Source organism: Nelusetta ayraudi, unplaced genomic scaffold (genome assembly GCF_046127955.1).
Source record: "Nelusetta ayraudi isolate G7.1 ecotype Tasmania unplaced genomic scaffold, CSIRO-AGI_Nayr_v1 ptg000084l, whole genome shotgun sequence".
NCBI lineage: Eukaryota > Metazoa > Chordata > Actinopteri > Tetraodontiformes > Monacanthidae > Nelusetta > Nelusetta ayraudi.
The window spans coordinates 6,210,069-6,226,200 of record NW_027466134.1 but is presented as its reverse complement, the minus strand read 5'-3'; the positions used below and the strand labels follow the sequence as shown (position 1 = coordinate 6,226,200).

General features: G+C 56.6%; 3 protein-coding genes and 1 long non-coding RNA gene across 5 annotated transcripts; 2 read left to right on the top strand and 2 right to left on the bottom strand.

Moving 5' to 3' along the window:
• Positions 1-295: 295 nt before the first annotated feature.
• Positions 296-3,321, bottom strand: sgta (small glutamine rich tetratricopeptide repeat co-chaperone alpha). Its single transcript, XM_076045684.1, has 11 exons — positions 3,175-3,321; positions 2,967-3,070; positions 2,365-2,455; positions 2,185-2,284; positions 1,900-2,004; positions 1,502-1,637; positions 1,233-1,295; positions 1,117-1,154; positions 835-1,044; positions 602-738; positions 296-522 (listed from the first exon to the last, which is right to left on the bottom strand). The coding sequence occupies exons 1-10, from the start codon at positions 3,272-3,274 to the stop codon at positions 627-629; spliced, it is 1,059 nt and encodes a 352-aa protein (XP_075901799.1). The 5' UTR covers positions 3,275-3,321; the 3' UTR covers positions 296-522; positions 602-626.
• Positions 3,322-5,189: 1,868 nt separating this feature from the next.
• thop1 (thimet oligopeptidase 1) lies at positions 5,190-10,510 on the top strand. The gene is made up of 14 exons (XM_076045681.1): positions 5,190-5,341; positions 5,694-5,898; positions 6,516-6,664; positions 6,929-7,036; positions 7,135-7,237; positions 7,452-7,609; positions 7,686-7,821; positions 7,909-8,051; positions 8,798-9,021; positions 9,110-9,311; positions 9,392-9,578; positions 9,654-9,782; positions 9,866-10,002; positions 10,290-10,510. Exons 1-14 carry the CDS (start codon positions 5,324-5,326, stop codon positions 10,449-10,451), a joined length of 2,061 nt encoding a protein of 686 aa, XP_075901796.1. The 5' UTR covers positions 5,190-5,323; the 3' UTR covers positions 10,452-10,510.
• On the bottom strand, positions 8,456-8,788 carry LOC142901016 (uncharacterized). 2 transcript variants are annotated; one of them, XR_012928959.1, is made up of 3 exons: positions 8,758-8,788; positions 8,614-8,717; positions 8,456-8,566 (listed from the first exon to the last, which is right to left on the bottom strand). It is a non-coding gene; the product is annotated as an uncharacterized LOC142901016 (long non-coding RNA). The 2 variants fall into 2 exon arrangements; XR_012928958.1 differs by having other exon boundaries at positions 8,458-8,573.
• Positions 10,511-11,645: 1,135 nt separating the features above from the next.
• pdzk1ip1 (PDZK1 interacting protein 1) lies at positions 11,646-12,619 on the top strand. The gene is made up of 4 exons (XM_076045590.1): positions 11,646-11,713; positions 12,175-12,285; positions 12,371-12,430; positions 12,516-12,619. The coding sequence occupies exons 2-4, from the start codon at positions 12,176-12,178 to the stop codon at positions 12,577-12,579; spliced, it is 234 nt and encodes a 77-aa protein (XP_075901705.1). The 5' UTR covers positions 11,646-11,713; position 12,175; the 3' UTR covers positions 12,580-12,619.
• Positions 12,620-16,132: the final 3,513 nt, after the last annotated feature.

Sequence of the window (16,132 nt, the reverse complement as noted above, 5' to 3'; positions counted from 1 at the left end):
TGAAAAGGGTCTGTATACACACACACACACACACATATATATGTATATCACACACACACTCTTCATTTGAGTTTAGGAGTAACGGCAGTATTGTGATTCCAAACTCCTCCCCCTGCTACCATACACTTTGATGATTGAATGTCAAAATAAATGTGAACTTTACATTTTATTCTGACCGTTTTTGTTTTTTTTTCCAGTGGCAAAACTTCTATTGTTGCTGAACTCAGCAGGTGCAGCAGGTGATGAATGATGTCAACCAACAGAAAGAGAATGCAACAGGAGGCGGGACGAAGTCTGAACAGGACGTGTGACAAGTCGACTTCCTGTCGCCACGTCAACCTTTATTAGAAACAATCTGTAGGATTTTGAGATGTCTCACACACACACACACACACACACACGCACACACATTCACACGCACGCACACACATTCACACGCACGCACGCAGGCTGTGGATTGGTCGGTGATGAAGAGCCACTTCCTGTTAGTCCTCAGCTTCTTCTTCTTCTGTGAGTGTGAAGCTGAAACAGAGCAGAGCTTCCTCAGCACACAGGACAGGAAGTGATGTCACCGGAGCGGCGGAGCGTGCGGCGCACTCACAGTGTGATGTCATCACTGTGCGACGTCACGGCTGCTCCTCGTTGCTGCTGCTCGGCGTTCGGTTCCTCATCTGAGTCCTCAGCTGCTCGATGAGCTCAGGGTTCTGCTGCTGCATCTGCTGAGCAAACTGCTGCCCACTGGCAGGCAAGCACACACACACACACAGGGTTAGCTGCAGGCTAGCAAACAGCTAAGGTCACATGACAGGAAACAGGAAGTGTGGACGTTCTTACGCCTGGATGAGTCGTGACAGGTCTTCTCCAGCGGGGGGTGCTGCAGCTGTGGCTCCGCCCCCTGCTGCAGCTGTGGCTCCGCCCCCTGCTGCAGCTGTGGCTCCGGCCCCTTCCGCTGGTCTGACTCCGCCCCCTCCTCCTGCTGTTGCTGTCGCTGCTCTGGCTGCTCCTCCCATCTCCCCGTAGGCCCCTGACATCATCCCAGACATCCTGCAGTGGAGGAGGAGACACTGCAGACACTGCAGACACTGCAGCTGAAGAGGAGGAGCGGGGTGCACTCACAGCTGCTGGACCTGAGGGTTGTTCATCAGAGACGAGGCCTGCAGGCAGAGAGACACTCAGGTCAGTGTGGTCCAATCAGTGGACAGTGGACAGGAAGTGACGGCAGGGTTCCTCACCATGGTCATGAAGCCGGGGTTGTTGAGCAGCCCAGCCAGGTCCACTCCCCCCATCCCTGCTGTCTAACACACACACACACACACACACACACACACACACACACACACACACACACACACACACACACACACACACAGACACACAGACACACAGACACACACACACACACACACACACACACACACACACAGAGCAGAGCAGAGCACCGTCAGACCAGGACCTCCTGCTCCCACACTGCCTCCTGCTGGTGGCTGCCTGCTGCTCATACCGGGCTGGACGTGTCCACTTTGTCCTCAGCGATCTTCAGGTTGGTCCTGTAGGTCTCGTTGTCTGGGTCCAACTCCAGAGCCTTCCTGTAGTAGGAGACCGCCTCCGTGTGCTTGTTCAGGCTGGCGAGAGCCAAGCTGGAGGAGACACAACAGGTTCCTCAGAGTCCTACAGGGACCCCCAGAGTCTCACAAAGTCCTACAGTGTTCAACAGAGACCCCCAGAGTCCAACAGAGACCCCCAGAGTCTCACAAAGTCCTACAGTGTTCAATAGAGTCCTACAAAGTTTCCTAAAGTCCAACAGAGTCCTGTTAAGAGTCTTTGGTGCGACCCAGCTGGGGATGCGGGGCACCCTACAGTTCTACGGAGTCCTACAGAAGGTCTGGAACGTGGGCCTACCCCATCCTGCCGTAGGCTTTGCTGTAGTTGGGGTCGATGCTGATGGCCTGCTCACAGTCCTGCACTGCTCCAGCATAGTTTCCCAGTTTACTGTAGGCTGCTGCCCTGCACACACACACACACACACACACACACACACACACACACACACACACACACACACACACACACACACACACACACACACACACACACACACACACACACACACACACACACACGGTTGTTTTGTGCAGGACTTCCTGGCGTCTAGTGTGCTGCGTGCTGATTGGCCGGGGCTCTGACCGGTTGCAGTAATAGACGGCGTTGTGTGGGTTGATGGCGATGGCCTTGGAGTAGAACTCCACCGCCGTGGAGAAGTTCTCCACCTTCATCTGGTCATTTCCTGTGGAGACCAAACATACCTGGTCACCTGACAGCTGCAGAGCCCCGCCCCCTCCCGAGAGCCCCGCCCCCTCTCCTCACCATCGCTCTTCAGGGTCTCGGCCTCCGCTCGCTCCTCATCCGTCAGGGAGCTGTGGGCCGAGTTGTTGTTCACCTGAGATTCTGCAGGAAGCTAAAGAACAAAAACATGTCAGAGAGCAGAGTCCTGGTCCACTACCAGGGTACAGGGTGGTCCTGGTCCACTACCAGGGTACAGGGTGGTCCTGGTCTACTACCAGGGTGGTCCTAGTCTACTAACAGGGTGGTCCTGGTCCACTACCAAGGTAAAGAGTGGTCCTGGTCTACTAACAGGGTGGTCCTGGTCCACTACCAGGGTGGTCCTAGTCTACTACCAGGGTACAGGGTGGTTCTGGTCCACTACCAGGGTACAGGGTGGTCCTGCTCTACTACCAGGGTGGTCCTGGTCCACTACCAGGGTACAGGGTGATCCTGGTCTACTACCAGGGTACAGGGTGGTTCTGGTCCACTACCAGGGTAGAGGGTGGTCCTGCTCTACTACCAGGGTGGTCCTGGTCCACTACCAGGGTACAGGGTGGTCCTGGTCTACTACCAGGGTGGTCCTAGTCTACTAACAGGGTGGTTCTGGTCCACTACCAGGGTGGTCCTGGTCTACTGGTCCTTACCTCGGCCGTGGCTGAGCTGAACATCTCCTCTAGCGTCATGGGTACAACCAGACTCTGGTCGTCAGTGGACACTTCGAACGCCGTCTCCAGACACTGAACAGCAACTGCAAGAGGTCAAAGGGCGTCAGCCAGAGAGAAAGGCTGCCCGCCGGCCAGCCACAGGAAGCAGCAACAGTTCCACTTCCTGTCCTGCCTCCTCCCAACTCACCTTCCAGACTCTCCTGGGCCCCGGAGGAGAGGCCGCCCGCCTGCTGCTGCTGCTGCAGGAACTGGATGATGGACATGGCCAGACGCTTGGTGTCTGCCATGATGCTGGAGCTATTGACACTCTGGGATACAACAACAGGAAGTGACCTCACCGGCTTCCTTCCGCGAACGCAGACGTACACACTGGTGCTGTGTCTCAATTCAGGTTCTGCGTCCTTGAAGTGCGCACTTTGAAAGGAAGTTGCGTCATAGCACTGCGCGAAGGCTTGTCCCAATTCCCGAGGGTGCTTAGGACGCTGAAAATGCGCCCTCGGAAATACGCACTTGTTTTAGCCGATTCCAAGGATACACCGCTACTATCCTTCGCGCACTTGGGTATCCCATGATGCGTTGCGTGCTGCTGCAAAGCATCCTGGGATCCTGGGAAGTCGGCTGAAATTAGCGCCATCTACTGGCAAAGACACCACCTATAAATTTAAGTATTGAAATTTCACATCAAATATTCAGTTTTTAGCGCAGGGTTTTTACTGATTTGAACATCCAACCATCCAATGGTTAGCTTGATGCTATGAAAACGTCACTTCCGGGGTTGGCCAGCAGGAGGGAACGGCGGTGACGCAACCAGAAAATACGCTGAAGGCGAGACCGTCCCGTGTGGTTACCGGGGAGGCGGGGTTTGGGTTCGTCCTCCTCGGTTGGGTCCTTCTGACGGAAGACGCATCCTTCGAAGGATGCAGACCCTGAGTTGAGACACAGCCACTGAGCTCATCTGGAACATTCCAGAAAGACTATGAGTCCGACTAGATGGCTGCAAGCAGCAGCTAGCCGCCATCTGAGCAGCGGGACAAAGTTGAGACGCGTGAAAATGACGTCAGTTTTCATTCAGCCTGTAGAAGCAGCACTCAGTGGCTCTCTGAGACACCTTTTCTCTCCGCAAAGACGACAATAAAAGACGGACGAGCGGTTTTAAACAGCGTGAGCGATCCGCGGTGACCCGGCGTGGACCGGACGGAACCAGTTACCGACTGTTCGGAAGGACAGCCGTCACGGCCCAGACCCCGGGCTGAACGGACACGCCGCGGTTCTGCTGCTTAGCACTCGGCAGTGTGACGTTAGCACGGCGGCTCGATGCTACTCGGGCAGCAGCGGTGCGAACGGGGAGCTAGCGTCGCGCTAGCCGGTGCTAGCCGGAGCCCGTGCGTCCGGCCGGCCGGCGGGTCGCCTACCTGCTGTCCGAGAAAACGGGTCGTTTCGCCGCTTCGCTCGTTCCGAACCTCTCCGCCAAGAAGCTATCCTGCTGCTGCTGCTGCTGCTGCCACCGCCGCCGCTGCTGGAACCGTCGCACACTGACGTCATCCGAGAGCGTCAGGGCGACGCCAGCAGTGTGTGACTGGGCGAAACACGAGTTTTAATTCAAACTGTGCAAAAGTGAAGCGCATCAACAGATCCAGTGGTTCGGGTCGAGCTGAGAACCGCTAAACCTCCACACAGAGGAACCACACACACACAGTCACAAGAAAAAAACAGAGACATTTTCAGATTAAACTAAATATTCAATGTTTAAAGACTTAAATTGAGGACATTCCAGTTCCTGAGAGATTTTAACTCCTCCTCCTGTTGTTGTTGTTGTTGTTGTTGTTCTATTGGCGGTTGATAAACTACGTGAACTTTCACTCAAATATTGTTTCAGCACGAATACTAAAGAAACCGGAAATGAGTCAAAGTTGCTTTCAGAATAAATCTCTCAAACCGGGATGGACCAAGAGCAGCTCGATGGACTACTGGGAGGCAGCGGGTCATGTATTGAACACCACGCAGATCACTGTCACTGTAGCGTCTCTGGGGAAACAATGTGCAACACATAAACCCCGACAAAAACAACGTGACTTCCGGGTGAAATAGGTCTATTAGTCACATCCGGATGGTTGACGGTGGTCACTGTGAGAGCAGACAGACTGACTGGGAGCGGGGGGGACTGCACACTGCGCCCCTTCTCTTCATAGGGGGACTTTGAGGGCTTTTACTTTGAAAGACACAGGAAGGGGGAGGATTTCCTCCACGTTGTTTTCAGCCGCTCAGGTTCTGCCGGTGAGCGCAAGCGTCGCTGAATCAGAGGGAAGCAAGCGGCAGAGCAGCAGCAAGCAGCAGAGATGGGGCCGACAGGTGAGGTGGTGGGGGGCCGACAGGTGACGAGCGGTCTCGGGGGTTCGTGTGTCTCCGAGCCGCTGTGAGCTTGCGGCGGCGGCGGCGGCTAGCGGCCGTTAGCTGCCGCCGCTAGCCCTGGCCGCTAGCCCTGGAAGCCGCTGCTGAACTCTGCTGAGCGGCCCTGCGGTCCGGGCCGAGGACGGCGGTTCCCACTCCGGCTCGGTTCGGCCGCGTCCAGTTGCCTGCTAGCTGGTCCCTCAGATTCGCGTGTGTGTGTGTGTGTGTGTGTGTGTGTGTGTGTGTGTGTGCGCGCGCGCCCAGGTGAGGAATGTCACGTGACTTCTTCTCTCCCCCTTTCCTCCTCCCCCAGGTGAGGTGGTGCTGGACAGCCCGGTGCCGGCGGTCTGCTCGGAGAACCGGCTCCGCTGGGACCTGAGTCCGGAGCAGATCCGCCAGCTGTGCGACCAGCTCATTGCCGACACCAAGAAGGTGTACGACCGCGTGGGGGCGCTCGACTTGGACGGTGTCACCTTCGAGAACACGCTGAAGGCGCTGGCCGACGTGGAGGTGGAGTACACAGGTGAGCAGCAGAGCGGGAGCTAGCTGGCTAGGCTAAGTGACAGGGAGCTAGCTGGCAAGGCTAAGTGTCAGCTGTCACCCTTTATGTTACCATGGCGACACGAGAGCTTCACCTGCTGGTGACAAACACCTGTTGTCAACAGCTTCCAGATGTTTCTGCTCTTTGTTTAGTGGGAATAAAGCGCGTGTGTGTGTGTGTGTGTGTGTGTGTGTGTGTGTGTGTGTGTGTGTGTGTGTGTGTGTGTGTGTGTGTGTGTGTGTGTTGTGCTGAGTGCTGAGCCAGCTGAGTGGCCTGGTCAGCAGTTTTACAGAAAGAGGCCGAACAAAGAGAAGAACGAGCTCATCAGCAGGTGGGGGGGCCGGGGGGGGGGGGGGGGGGGTCAGCGACTAGCGTGCTAGTGACAGAAAGGCAGACGGAGCTGCAGTAGAATAGAAGCCTTTATTAATAGAAAAATCTATGAATGAGAAAGAAATGAAGAGCTAAAATGCTAGCGGCGTTAGCAGTGTAGCTGTGGCCAATCACAGTGGGCCAAGTGAGTCCTGTCATTCAAACTGTGCCAACATTCAGTGTGTTTGAGCAGCCCCTCACTCCGCCCCCCCCACCCCCCACCCCCCCAGTGCAGCGAAACATGCTGGACTTCCCACAGCACGTCGCCCCCTGCAGGGAGGTGCGGGCAGCGAGCACCGAGGCCGACAAGCGTCTTTCTGAGTTCGACGTGGAGATGAGCATGAGGGAGGACGTCTACCTGAGGATCAAGGCCCTGCAGGTGAGCCCCGACCCCCCGCCCCCCCCGCCCCAATCCCTCCACAACCACCCCACCCCCCACCAGGTGGCTGTTAGCCCACTGCTGTTTGCCACTACTAGGCCCTGCAGGCTAGCCCCTCCCCCACCCTACACTGCCTGCCCCCTTTCCACCACTGCTAGCTCTCTTCTAGCCCCTGCTGAACCTCTGCTAACCTCCTGCTAGCTCTCTGCTAGCCCTCTGCTAACCTCCTGCTAGCCCCTGCTAACCCTCTGCTGCCCCCTGCAGGACAAGCTGACTGCTGAAGGTCTTAGCGGCGAGTCGCGGCGCTACCTGGATCGGCTGCTCAAGCTGGGCCGCAGGAACGGGCTGCACCTGCCCTCAGAGACCCAGCAGGTGAGGAGGTCATGTGACCCCGCCTGGGCCCGGGTCTGAGCAGCGCTGGTTCTGATTGGTCCCTGTGCTCCTCCCCCTTCCTCTGCTGCCACCTGCAGGAGATCAAGGCCATCAAGAAGCAGCTGAGCAGTCTGAGCATCGACTTCAACAAGAACCTCAACGAGGACACAACCAGCCTGAGCTTCAGCCGCGAGCAGCTGGGTGAGTCTGGCCACCAGGGGTCCCCAGGGGACAGCGGAGGGGTTCCCAGGGGGCAGCAGAGGGCCACCAGGGGTTCCCAGGGGGCAGCGGAGGGGTTCCCAGGGAGCAGCAGAGGGCCACCAGGGGGCAGCAGGGGGCCACCAGATCTATGATGAAGCGTCTTCCAGGTCAAAGGTCGTCCATCATCTGTTTTCCCATTGTTGTGTTGGTGCAGGCGGCCTCCCCGAGGACTTCCTCAGCTCCCTGGAGGCCGACGGCGAGCGGCTCAAGGTCACCTTGAAGTACCCGCACTACTTCCCCGCCATGAAGAAGTGCTTCGTCCCCGAGACCCGACGCCTGCTGGAGGAGGCCTTCAACTCCCGCTGCCAGCAGGTCAGTGTTAGCCTAGCATGCTAGTGTTAGCCTGCTAGTGTTAGCCCGGTGATGGTGACCAGCCGCTGTCCTCCAGGAGAACTCGGGCATCCTGAAGCAGCTGGTGCAGCTCCGCTCCCAGAAGAGCTCCCTGCTGGGCTTCTCCACCCACGCTGACCTGGTGCTGGAGATGAACATGGCTCAGTCGGCCCGGACCGTGGCCTCCTTCCTGGGTGAGTGGTGGTGGTGCTGCTGCTGCTGCTGGTCCTCCAGCCAGGCGGGGGCGCTGCAGCACCGACTGACACTGTGCTCCCCCTCAGACGACCTGGCCCGCAAGCTGCAGCCGCTGGGCGAGCAGGAGCGCAGCGTCCTGCTGCGGCTGAAGGAGGACGAGTGTCGCCGCAGGAACCTGAGCTGCAGCGGCCAGCTGCACGCCTGGGACACCCGCTACTACATGACCCAGGTACCCTGACCTCTGACCCCCTGCAACAGCCAGCTGCACACCTGGGACTACTACATGACCCAGGTACCCTGACCCCTGACCCCCTGCAGCAGCCAGCTGCACGCCTGGGACACCCGCTACTACATGACCCAGGTACCCTGACATCTGACCCTGACCTCCTGCAGCAGCCAGCTGCACGCCTGGGACACCCGCTACTATATGACCCAGGTACCCTGACCCCTGACCTCTGACCCCTGACCCCCTGCAGCAGCCAGCTGCACGCCTGGGACACTCGCTACTACATGACTCAGGTACCCTGACCTCTGACCCTGACCCCTGACCCCCTGCAGCAGCCAGCTGCACGCCTGGGACACCCGCTACTACATGACCCAGGTACCCTGACCTCCTGCAGCAGCCAGCTGCAAGCCTGGGACACCCGCTACTGCATGACCCAGGTACCCTGACCCCTGACCCCCTGCAGCAGCCAGCTGCACGCCTGGGACAACCGCTACTACATGACCCAGGTACCCTGACCCCTGACCCCTCCAGCAGCCAGCTGCACGCCTGGGACACCCGCTACTACATGACCCAGGTACCCTGACCTCTGACCCCTGACCCCCTGCAGCAGCCAGCTGCACCCCTGGGACTCCCGCTACTACCTGACCAAGGTACCCTGACCTCTGACCCCTGACCCGGCCAGCTGCACGCCTGGGACACCCGCTACTACCTGACCCAGGTACCCTGACCTCTGACCCCTGGGTCTGCAGGTGGAGGAGACCCAGTACGCGGTGGATCAGAACCTGCTGAAGGAGTACTTCCCCATGGAGGTGGTGACCCGCGGCCTGCTGGACATCTACCAGGAGCTGCTGGGCTTGAACTTTGACCTGGTGGAGGGCGCCCCTGTCTGGCACCCTGACGTCTCGCTGTACAGCGTCAAGGACCGAGACAGCGAGCAGGTGGTGGGCCAGTTCTACCTGGACCTCTTCCCCAGGTGAGGCGCTGACCCTGCTGACCCCTGCCCTCTGTTGACCTCTGAGCCCTGCTGAGCCCTGCCCTCTGCTGACCTCTGACCCCTGCAGGGAAGGGAAGTACGGCCACGCTGCCTGCTTCGGCCTGCAGCCTGGCTGCCTGCTGGCTGACGGCCGGCGCCAGATGAGCGTCGCCGCCCTGGTGGCGAACTTCAGCAAGGCCTCTGGCGACGCCCCCTCCCTGCTGCAGCACGACGAGGTGGAGACCTACTTCCACGAGTTCGGACACGTCATGCACCAGCTCTGTGCCCAGGTCAGTGGCTGGGGTCACTAGAGGTCACTGGGGCTCCAGACCAGGTCCACTAACCCCCACCTCCTCCCCACCGGTGCCAGGCGGACTACGCCATGTTCAGCGGGACCCACGTGGAGCGGGACTTTGTGGAGGCTCCGTCCCAGATGTTGGAGAACTGGGTGTGGGAGAGGGAGCCGCTGCAGCGCATGTCCCAGCACTACAAGACAGGGGGCGCCATCCCCCAGCAGCTGCTGGACAAGCTCATCCAGTCCAGACTGGCCAACACTGGTAGGTGGGGGTCCTGCTAGTGGTCCTGCTGATGCTACAGGTCCTGGTGCATTAACTCGAGGTTGCCCCCTGCAGGCCTGTTCAACCTGCGGCAGATCGTCCTGGCCCAGCTGGACCAGGTCCTGCACACCCAGCAGGGGGTGGACCCAGCCCAGGAGTACCAGCGCCTGTCACAGGAGGTCCTGGGGGTCCCCGCGTCCCCAGGTCCGTAAGACTCGCCACACTCTCCAGGTGTCTTACCAGGTGAACCAGGTCCCTGGCTGACCTTTGACCTCTGACCCCCGCAGGAACCAACATGCCGGCAACCTTCGGCCACCTGGCAGGCGGCTATGACGCCCAGTACTACGGCTACCTGTGGAGCGAGGTCTTCTCCATGGACATGTTCTTCACCCGCTTCAGGCAGGAGGGCATCATGAACCCCAAGGTAGGCCTGGCCTTGCCTAGGCTGTCTTAGCCTAGCCTGTCTTAGCTCAGCCTAGGGTTAGCCTAGCCTAGGGTTTGCCTAGCCTAGCCGAGGCTGTCTTAGCCTAGCCTGTCTTAGCTCAGCCTAGCTCTGCCTAGCCTAGCCTAGGGTTAGCCTAGCCTGCCTTAGCTCAGCCTAGGGTTAGCCTAGCCTAGCTTAGGGTTAGCCTAGCCTGTCCTAGCTCAGCCTAGCTCGGCTTGGCCTAGCAGTAGTTGATTTCCTAATGCTTCTCTGTGATTGGTCGGCAGGTGGGTCTGGACTACCGCAGGTTCATCCTGAGGCCTGGAGGCTCCCAGGACGCCTCGGACATGCTGAGGAGCTTCCTGGGTCGCGACCCCCAGCAGGAGGCCTTCCTGCTCAGCAAAGGTCTGACGGGGGGCCAGAAGACAGCCACACCCTGCGCCTGCTGACCTCTGACCCCTGACCCCAGACTGGAGGAGAACCAGCTGTGAATAAAATGTTTCAAGTCAACTCCTGAGTCTGACCTTTGATCTGTGTGTGTGTGTGTGTGTGTGTGTGTGTGTGTGTGTGTGTGTGTGTGTGTGTGTGTGTGTGTGTGTGTGTGTGTGTGTGTGTGTGTCCCTCCACTGCCTGCTCCCACCACCAGGGGCTCAGAGCCAAGTCCCTGTCCACTCTGTGACCTCTGACCTCTGGCTCAGGTCGATCTGATGGAAACCTTTTGTGACTGAGTTGTGTTGACCTGCATGAGAAACAGTGGAAACCCGACTGATGAGAGCATCAGTTGATTCTCTATAGTTCATATTCTATATCATACACTCTAGGTTCTAGATTCTACAATGTACAGCATGTATCCAGTATGATAAATTATACATTGGATATCACATATTTTATATTGTTTATTCTAGATCATAAACTCTATCCCAGCGTTTCTCAACCACTGTGCCGTGGCCCATTACTGTACCGTGAGAGCTGATCAGGTGGGCCGTGGAAAAATGCCTGATGATTGGTCCAAATATGATTTGTTCCACGCTAATTATAATATTAATGATATTAATAACAGTGACAGTGTGCAGTGACAGTCGCTGCTCTATGCTGTGTTGTAACATCGCTGTGGTTTCCAAAGTGATGTGCTGAGTGTCCACTGGGGGGCGCCAGGGGCCTGCGGGGGAGGAGGTGGAGGAGGAGGAGGAGGAGGAGGAGACATCAACACCCTGTAGTTATTGAACTACAGGGTCCAGATGGACGCTGACTCTGTGTGTGTGTGGGAAGTGATGGTGGGGAAGGGTCTCGCACACACGCTCATTGACCCTGCCCCTCTCCCCTGAGACCTGCTGCTGTTGTCCCTGCTCCTCTGCTGTGATTGGTTCAGATGTTTATCAGTCTCTGGGCTCCGCCCACTCATCATTGGCTGCTTGGCCACACCCCCTCATCACTACCGTGACTGCCGATGAGTGACAGACAGCAGATGAGTCGACCAATATAGGAAGTCCATCTGCTCCTGGTCCTCGTTGTGGCAGCAGCAGCCAAGGCCCCGCCCCCACCTCCTGGCTCCGCCCCCTGGTGGTGGATCATTACCTGGCAGTGTTGACTCACCTGCCTCAGGTGAACTTTGTCTTCAGTCTGTCTGCTGCTGCTGCTGCTGCTGCTCCTGCTGCTGCTGGTCTCCACCACCTGGTCCTGCTGCTGGTCTCCACCACCTGGTCCCAGTAAGGTAGACGCCTCTCTCTGCTCCCTGCAATAACAACTTGGTTAATCTTGACCATGATGGTATTATTGTATTGGAAGAGTGAAGACAGCGTCCGACAGAGTCTGATGATTTTTCACATCAATCACTTCCTGTCTCCCATGTGGATATTGATGGTATTGATGGTATTGATGATTCCTGGTATTTCCATTCTTGACATTTATATTTCTGCTATTTCTGGTCATAATATTTCTCCACTTGTTCTGCTGTGTATTCCTGCTGCTGCTGATGCGCGGCCACAGTGCCCCCTGGTGGCCACAGACTGTTTTGATCACACTGATGTTTTGATGTTTGTGTGTGAAACTTGGACGCAAAGACCAAAAATCCAACCCCCTCCAGTGTCAGCTGGGCACCCCCTGCTGGCCGTGCAGTGAAGTACAGTGTGTCTACCCCTGCTGGCCGTGGAGTGAAGTGCAGTGTGTGTGCAGGATGGAGCGATCGCTGCCTCAGTGGCTCACCGGCATCATCGCCGTCTCCGCCTTCCTCTTCCTCGTCTTCGTCTCCCTGCTGGTCAACAGGCTGTGGTGCAGCTCCGACAGGTGGGTCATGACCTTTGACCTCTGACCCCTCACCACCCAGCACCATCGTGCCACTCACTCTCAGTCTGTCTGCGTGTGTGCGTAGGGGGCGGTCCCAGGCTGTAGGGGGCGCCAAGTGGTCGTCGTCTCGGCTGGGCTCAGTCAGGTCAGCGGATCAACAGGAAGCGGTGGCCTGAAACAGGAAGCGGCGGCCTCAAACAGGAAGTGTGATGTTGCTGTTGTTTGTGCAGGAGCGTCGACAAGAACGCCTACGAAAACGCGGTCATGGACGAGGAGAAGGTCACGGCCATGTGACCTCCTAGAGGGCGGGGCCTGAGTGGGCGGGGCCAGCTCGGCAGACTGGCCGGTCGACACGAGCGATGGGGTCAAAGTTCAGGACGCGTTGTTGTTTTCCAGCCGCTGCTGGTTCATTAGCAGTGAACCGCTGAGTCAACTCATTAAGGTGAATGATTCACCTGGCAGGTGTAAAGTCCGACTCCCGACTCGCTGGCTGATGAATGATTGACAGCATCGAGCAGATCAATAAAGAGACGTCTGACACCTGCTGCTGCGTGTGTGTGTGTGTGTGTGTGTGTGTGCGTTTGTGTGTGACCCCAGAATTTCCTGTATTTATTGTGATAAATATAATATAATAAATAATATATTATATACATATAAATAAATATATATATATATTATATATGTATTTTATATAACTATTTTTATTTTATAACTATGATATAACTCATATAATATAACATAACATAATATTAAACTACGGCGGGGGACTGGAAGTCCGTCCCTAAACAAGGTTTTCCTCAGGGCCGCTTCCAGAGTTCCACTCTGCCTCAGCCTTGAGACCTGCGGTCCCACCTGGTGCTCCTGCTGGCTGAGAGCGCGGGCTCACTGAGGCACGCAAACCCCCAGACCACCAGCAGGGGGCAGTGTCTCCAGAACCAAAAACAGAACACTCCTGGATGGCCGAACCCCTCAGAAACATTTCAACTTAACGGAACCACGAGTCAGATAATCAATACTGAGTGAACTGGAAGGCGGTCTTCGGGTTGGGACCACCGAGCATCAGCAGACCTCAGACTCAGTTGTCAAGTGCGCTGTTCAACACCGAGCGTGTTACACAACTCATTTGTTCAACACAACAGCAGAACAAACATAACTTTATTCCTTTTTCTTCTTCATGTATTCACCACTGAACCTGAAGGGGGCGCCCTTTGGCCGAACGGTTCAGCGCGCGGGGCTTCAACCCGGGACGCGCTGCACAGAGATGAGAGATGCCCCCCCCTCACTTGATGTGGTCTCCTTACAGCAGCTCATTCATCCTTTAAGGTGTTCTGTCCTACCTGGCCTGGAGATCCGGACCGAATCCAGTCAGGTCCGGTCCAAACCAGACCGGGACATTTTTCTCATGGTTGTAAAACTAAACATTGTGAAGAGTTTGGAATCTTCTCAACAAGCCGCTCATACTTTTATTATGACGATGTTTCCGCTGTTTGGTGGAGTTTGAGGTCTGGACGAGGTCGGGGTCAGCGGTTCTGGTGCTCCTGTGGATTCGTGACAAAGTAGGAGGAGGAGACGCCGGAAGACACGACTCCTGCTTCGGGGGGGCGGGGCCAGGGAGTCCCAGGGGGCCACTTCCGGGGTCCCTCGTGACTCCCAGTCTCCATGGCAACGACGCATCACGAGCCGCGAGCCTCTATAAGAGGAGCCGCAGCCCTGAGCGCGAGACTAGACCAGACCAGAGGACCGGACCAGAAGACCGGACCAGCGCCATTCTGTGTGTGTATGTGTGTGTGTGTGTCCGCCGCCATGAGACACGCAGCGAGCTGCTGTGAGACGTTCAGCGACGGTAGGAAACTTTGAGACTTTGCTCGTGAGTTTGGATGTGACGCTGCTGAAGTGTCATGTGATTGGTTGGTGACTGGAGTTGACCCCGCCCCCTCTCTGACCACCAGGTGAGCGCAGCAGCAGCAGCAGCAGCAGCAGCAGCCGAGGGGTCCAGGTGGCCTTCAGGGACCTGAGGAGGCTCCTCCCCACTCACCCCCCCCACAGGAAGCTCAGCAGGAAGCAGGTGCTCAGCCTGGCCCTGAGGTACATCAACTTCCTGGAGCAGCTGCTGCTGCATGACGTCCAGCAGGAGGTCCAGCAGGAGGTCCAGCAGGAGGTCCTGGAGCAGGAGGTCCAGCAGGATGTCCTGGAGCTGGAGGACGTCCTGCAGGGGGCACTGCTGTCCCCACAGGAACCAGTGGAACCAGTGGAGCACCAGGACTGGAACCAGGTTCTCCAGCTCCTCCTGCTGGCCACCAGCTGCAGCTGATGAGGATGGTCCAAGACCAGATTCAGGACCAGGTCCAGGTTGGACCAGGACTGGGTCAGACGAGGTCCAACCAGGTCGGACAGCAGAACGTGTTGTCATCTTCCCAGAACCATGTGGTTGTTTCCTGAGACAGAGGAGGTCATGTGATATTCACACTGCTACTCATTGGTCAACAGCTCCTTTATGTTAAAGGACTTGTTGTTGTTGTTGTTGTTGTTGTTCTGCTCAGTCATTGTTTGTTGATGAACCGTTGTTTACTTACTGGTTGATTGTTGCCAGATGTTTTCTAATGTTTAATAAACAGATGTTCAAACCCAGAAGGTTCCTCTGATGTTTCACCTGGAGATCATGTGACCCCCCCCACCCCTCTGCGGTGACATAATCAATCAATCAATCAATTGGGGGGCGGGGGTGTCAATGAGTGTGTGTATGAGACCATTCCCCACCATCACTTCCCACCCGGTATCTCACACACACACACACACACACACACACACACAGTAATGAAGGCTCCGCCCACTGGGACTGGTGGTTGGGTCCCTTGGGGCTTTCTCTCTCTGATTGGCTGTGATGTTTATCAGCCTGACCACTCCTCCTCTGATGACCTCATCAACATGTTGTACTGTGGGAAGACAGTCTTCTGCCTTTCACAGGGGCCTGGGGGGGAGGGAGGGTGAAGACCTCAGAGAGCAGCAGCTCAACCATCCTGGACCTCCTGGACCCCCTGAGGAATCTTCTAGAACTGCTGGAGGCCACAGAAGCCAGGCTGGACCAACCAATCAGAGCAGAGCAGAACCTCCAGCAGCTCTCCTCCAAGTCTCTTGATGGAGACGAGACGAGACTTGACCAGGACCAGGTCCAGGACTCAGTCAGTTTGATGTGGTGCCACCACAGACTGTTGTTGATCTTCTCCCTGATATCCAAACTACACAACAAGATCGAATGAATCCTCCAGGTGAAGAACCCAACTGTTTGGTTCATTCAGGTTCTGCGCAGAAGCTTCAAAACGCAAGGAAAAGAAATGAGAGCAAGAGACCATAAACTCTGAGCAGGCAATTTATTGAAAACAACTATTTCATTGAAATAGGCTGCTGGTCAGCTGATCTATCTATCTCTATATCTATATCTATCTATGTGTTCATGTGTATATGTGAACCCATTGCTTCTTCTACAGCAGGTGGAAGTGGTCCATCTGATCTTCATGATGGTCCACAAGACCTGAATCATCAGCAGGGTCCCTAGTGGGACCTCCACCAGGACCACCACCAGGACCTCAACCTCCACCAGGACCACCACCAGGACCACCACCAGGACCACCACCAGGACCACCACCAGGACCTCCTGACCTCACAGGCTGTGTGTGTATGTGGCCTGTTCAGAACTGCAGTGCCACCTGCTGGTCAGTTCTCACCAACACCCCTTAGTCATTTCATTGACACACACACACACACACACACACACACACACACACACACACACACACACACACACACACACACACACACACACACACACACACACACACACACACACACA